General features: G+C 48.3%; 1 protein-coding gene across 1 annotated transcript; it reads left to right on the forward strand.

Annotated features, from left to right (window-relative positions):
* Positions 1-862: 862 nt before the first annotated feature.
* POLR3D (RNA polymerase III subunit D) lies at positions 863-5,270 on the forward strand. Its single transcript, XM_007950815.1, has 8 exons — positions 863-1,027; positions 2,363-2,406; positions 2,953-3,104; positions 3,249-3,373; positions 3,579-3,747; positions 4,136-4,401; positions 4,845-4,997; positions 5,148-5,270. The coding sequence occupies exons 1-8, from the start codon at positions 863-865 to the stop codon at positions 5,268-5,270; spliced, it is 1,197 nt and encodes a 398-aa protein (XP_007949006.1).
* Positions 5,271-5,552: the final 282 nt, after the last annotated feature.

Raw genomic sequence — 5,552 nt, forward strand, 5'->3', positions numbered from 1 at the left:
GGGACCTCCAAGGAAGAGCGAGGCCACTACCCGAAGGTACAGTGACCACTCCAAGGTCACTATCGAGAGTCTACAGCCGCTACTGCCGCAACCAAGTCTCGGCCCTGGCCCAAGGCTTCTCGAATCTGAGTCCAGGTCTCGCTCTCTGCCCCGCGCTCTATCTGAGCTGCGACCCCACAGGTCCCAGAAGCTCCACCGAAGCGAATCCCTACGTTGCGCCCTGGTGGCTGCTAAGGCCCCCAGACTCTGAGCTCAGCGTCTCTACTCCCAGTCTGGGGCTAGACCCCCGAGCGCAGTACCAAACCGTAACCTAGACCAATCCCCTCATCCTTTTTCGCCCTCTCAACCCAGCTTTTCCCGACTCCGGGAAGAACCGGGAAGAGAAGGCGGAGGGGAACGAGGCGCCGCTTGATAAATACTGTGGCCCGGCCCCGCCCACCGAACCTCACTTCCTCCCCGCGGCAAAATGGCGGCGCCCAGGCCCTGCCACGCAGACTTCCGCCTATCGCGGAGACTGAGTGCCAGCTGCAGGTGGGGTCGGGGGTGAAGTAGTGACGTGCGTGGTGTAGAGTCGCAGTCTAGGTGCACCGCGTGCTCTGGGTGCGTCGTGCCTAGCCGGAGGGCTTGGGGAGAAGGGCGAGGGGCAGCGGACTAGGGTCGCGAGGTATGCCTCAAGCCGGGTGGTCTGGGGCGCCTTGCCACGTGGGAGGGGGAGGAGCTGAGAGTCGAGGAGAGAGGCAACAGTTTGGTGGGGGTGGGGGTGGGGGTGGAAGGCCACGTGGGTGGGGTTACGCCCAGGGTTCGCGCGTTCGGCCCGTGAAATGATTTTGTTACCCCTTTTCCCCTTTTTTTCCCAGGTATCATGTCGGAAGAAAATGCTGCGGGCGAGCCCAGCATCCCGGGAGGGTCCCGACCCCTCCTCCCTGGAGCCCGGGGGCTTATCGGAAGGAGGCCAGCACCCCCCCTCACCCCTGGTCGCCTTCCGTCGGTCCGCTCCAGAGACCTCACCCTCGGTGGAGTCAAGAAGGTAGCCTTTCTAAAGAAACCCAGTGGAATTCCAGGCTCTTGGGAGTCGACTGGGTTGGTGGTGTGGTACCTAAGGCATTTGAGTGCTAATGAGAAGGCTGGCAGTTCAAGCCCACTAGCCACTCCTGGGTAATCTACTTCAGGAGTAATGCCGCCTCGGAAACCCTAGGGGGGTCGCAGTGAGTCAGATCCCACTCGATGGCAGTGAGTTTTTTTTTTTTTTTTTGGTTTTGGGATTCAACTAATACTGACGTAGGACCTATTTTATGCCAGGCATTGTGTGGAGCCCCTCTTGAACCTTGTGTCCCTCTTTAAATTCTGGAAATGTTGGCAAAGTTTCAAGTCTAGGTGCAAGATGGTATCCCAGGAGCGGCAGAAGGATAGAGAATCCTAATTAGTTCAAGATGTTCCCAAGCAACTTGCACGGTGTTTCTTTATTTTATGTGTTTGGGATGCCTTTAAGAAACCCATGAAAGCCACACAGGCATAAACATTTGCTTGTAGTTTTAGTGGATTCGAATTCTACATGGATCTGAGTGTGCAATCCTCTGATCTATCACCTTGTGAATCAAGACATTGCATTAGAGTCTTTATCTCATCCCGTTATGTTTGTGCCTGTAGATGTAAGGGGTGGCCCAGAAGAGGGGTAAAAATGCCAGAAACAAAACAGCAAGTTTTTAAGAACTTAATTTTGCCTTGGGAAATTCTGGTGTCAGTCTCACTGTATCCTCTTAGTGCTGGCAGATCTGTTTTTCCTACTTGAGCTTTGCTCTTAGAGTTGCTTTCTTCTGATACTGATTGGTCTTTAGAGTGATTTGAAGACAAGGTGAGATCAGAAAAATTCTTTTGCATATAGAAAGCTGGGAAGCTCTCTTTTGGATGGCAGAAGCCGAGGCTGCTTGTTCAAATGGATTTTGGTGTCCCAGTCTTCTCTTGTATAACTCATTGCCACCACAGCACGACTTTCCTCATTTTCATGTCCTTTGTCTACTTCTAAATATCTGACAACAGTATCAAGCGTGTGGAAAACAGCTAGGATGAGTTTGCTCTTTAGAAAATGCCTTTTGTGAGTTTTTGTTCTCCCCTATATTTTGGGCTCAAAGTTCAAGCTCACTACCGTGGAGTCAGACTTGACTCATAGCGACCCCTCCTTAGGTTTCCGAGGCGGTATCACTACAGAAGTAGATTGCCCAACCTTCCTTCCGAGGAGTGGCTGGTGGATTTGAACTGCCAGCCTTCTGGTTAGCGGTCAAATGCTTTAGGCACTACACTACCAGAGCTCCTCATTTTGGGGTCAGAACCTACCAAATCAGTGACTCCTGTATTTTACTTTCAGAAAACCTTCACCCCAAACATCATCAGTCGGAAGATCAAGGAAGAGTAAGTAGCTAGCCCTCTGTATACCTGCCCCTTGTTTACTTGCTCTAAATTTGGGGCTTTACTTTGTGTGTTTGGTATACACAAATATATGTGGCTCAGAAATTTAAACTTGTATGTTTAGTTATTTTCACTAGTGATTTTCAACCCTGGCTCCCGGGATTCCATCCTTAGAAATTATCATTTAACTTTTTTCCAGTGGAATAGAATGATTTTCTTATATAGGCAGTGTTAAGAGCCAATAGCTTAGCTAAAGATGTATTGTTTTTTTCTCAAGTTGCTTTACATTACAGCCTCCCTGTTTTCAGTTAGTGCAAAAAAAAAAAAAAAAATCTATGTGTTTGGGCAATCTCTATAGTTGCAACTTTTGAGTTCTGACATACACTCTTAAGCAAAAAGATAAAGTAAACTTGAGGAAGAGACCCCAAGACAGTGAAAAAGGTATTGGGATTGATTTCTGTTTTTCCTCATTATGTAACTATTGGCTCATAAACTCTCTGCTCAGTTGGAGTGGTGTGGTGTGGGAAAGTAAGACAAGTTCTTTTTCAGGCCTAAGGAAGAAGTAACTGTCAAGAAGGAGAAGCGTGAGAGGGATAGAGACCGACAACGAGAAGGTCATGGACGTGGCCGGGGTCGCCCAGAAGTGATCCAGTCCCACTCCATCTTTGAGCAGGGCCCAGCTGAAATGATGAAGAAAAAAGGTACAAGGCTGCTGGGGCTCCAAGAGGAAAGAATCATACTGCCTGAGAGAAGGGCAAGGGCAATGGAATCCCCCCACCGCCAGTTTGGTTTTCCTTGCTAGTAGCCTCTTCCTTATCCTTAGTGACTTGGGTGATTTCCCATAGGGAACTGGGATAAGACAGTGGATATATCAGACATGGGGCCCTCCCATATCATCAACATCAAAAAAGAGAAGAGGGAGACGGATGAAGAAACAAAACAGATCCTGCGCATGCTGGAGAAGGATGATGTAGGTACCAGAAGTCTGGGGAGAGGGGGCTTTGTTGTGGCTGTGGGAAAGGGTTTCTGAGGAGCCAAGGTCAGGAAAAGAAGAGCTTTCTGATGTCCTGGAATCCTGTTGAGCAGCAGAAATCTTTGGTTAGAAAGAGACTCAGAAGGTCTTGAATACAGGTACTTATGGTGGCTAGACTATGTGACCCTTCTGACTCTGGCAGTTCATCGATGACCCTGGGCTGAGGAATGATACTCGAAACATGCCTGTGCAACTGCCTCTGGCTCACTCTGGATGGCTGTTTAAGGAAGAGAATGAAGAACCAGATGTTAAACCTTGGCTGGCTGGCTCCAAGGAAGAGGACATGGAAGTAGATGTGCCTGTTGTGAAAGGTATTTTCTCCTTTTGTGTAGTTCCTTCCCCAACCACCACCATGCCTCAAAAATAAATCCCTTATCCAGAGCCTCCCAGACTACTGCTAATAAGCAGGTCCTTTTCTGTTCTAGCTGTAAAATACATGACCTGAAAAAAGATGCTAAATTCTTACTCTCAGATGGTTCAGGTGCTGACATGGCTCAGTGGGCCAGCATCAGATATCCCTTTTTAGACGAATCACATCCTGTTTAGTGTACTGTCTCTTGTTCCTCTGTATAACCAGTATCTTTCTCCAGTTTTCTGGCTGAGTGACAGTAGAGCACATGAGTGCAAAGGGATGGATACAGTGAGATGATGTAGAGGGTGGACACATGATAGCCCTTCTATTTGTATTACCCTGAGCAGTGAAAGAGGAGCCACGAGATGAGGAGGAGGAGGCCAAGATGAAGGCTCCCTCCAAAGCAGCCAAGAAGACCCCAGGCCTCCCAAAGGACATATCTGTGGCAGAGCTGCTCAGAGAGTTGAGCCTCACCAAGGAAGAAGAACTACTGTTCCTCCAGTTGCCAGACACCCTACCTGGCCAGCCACCCACTCAGGACATCAAGCCTATCAAGACAGAAGTACAAGGCGAGGATGGGCAGATGGTGGTTATAAAGCAGGAGAAAGATCGGGTATGATCAGGAATGAGTTCTGTGAAAATGTGCAGAACCAGGAAGGGTAACAGTGACCTGTAGAGGGAAGCAATGCTGTGTCACCCAAGCTGAAAGGAAAGAATAATGGGCACTTATACTTTGTACCTGAAAGGGGCTTAGGGCTTTTGTACCTTCAACCCCAGTTTTGTATGCATTTACTTTTTATAATGAAAAACTTTGAATCTATACAAAGGAGAGAGCATAAACTCCCTTGTACCATCACCCAACTTCAGCAGCTGTCAATGTTTTGTACGTGTATTGATTTCTTTTTTCTGTTTTGGGTTTTATTATTAAATCAATGGCTGTTAGCCTAAGGAAAGGACCATCTTTGGGGAGCTCAGTCTAATCTTTGATGCCTGATGACATTCTTTGGGAGGTAGAATAAAGGTCATCTAGCTTTTCACATCTTACTCTCTTTATAGGAAGCCAGGCTGGCAGAGAATACCTGTACCCTCAGTGACCTGACAGAGGGCCAGGTTGGCAAACTGCTCATCCGCAAGTCAGGAAAGGTGCAGCTCCTCCTGGGCAAGGTGACTCTGGATGTGACGATGGGAACTTCTTGCTCTTTCCTGCAGGTTAGTGCCCTTTGGGTTAGGGTAGAGACTCTTCAAGAAATTAAAAAATTGATTCAGGGAGTAGGATTCTTGGGATTATTAAAATTCATAGGACTTAGTAGTGGGTGGTATGTGGTTTTGGTTCTCATCATTGTCTCTGTCGATTGGCAGGAGCTGGTGTCCGTGGGCCTTGGAGATAGTAGGACAGGTGATATGACAGTCCTGGGACATGTGAAACACAAACTTGTATGTTCTCCTGATTTTGAATCCCTTTTGGATCACAAACACCGATAAAATAAGCAGATGGAGGATGACGGCGACTGCCCACGGCTGCTGACTGCTCCAGACGTTTTGTTCTCAAATCTGTGAGACCCAGAAGGGGCCTGTTTAGCCCACCCACTCTAGCCTTTGGCAACCATTGTCCCGGTTATCGCCATAGGGCCCACTTGCCAAGTGGCTTCCTCCCACAGCAGCTGTGAGTGGAACAGTAACCTACCCACACTATAGGTACTGCATAACCCACTGCTGGGGGACTTACCCCTTTTATTTATTTTTATATTTATGTCTTACCTCTTA

The sequence above is a fragment of the Orycteropus afer genome, unplaced genomic scaffold (assembly GCF_000298275.1).
Source record: "Orycteropus afer afer isolate SDZICR_OR568_19922 unplaced genomic scaffold, OryAfe1.0 scaffold00289, whole genome shotgun sequence".
NCBI lineage: Eukaryota > Metazoa > Chordata > Mammalia > Tubulidentata > Orycteropodidae > Orycteropus > Orycteropus afer.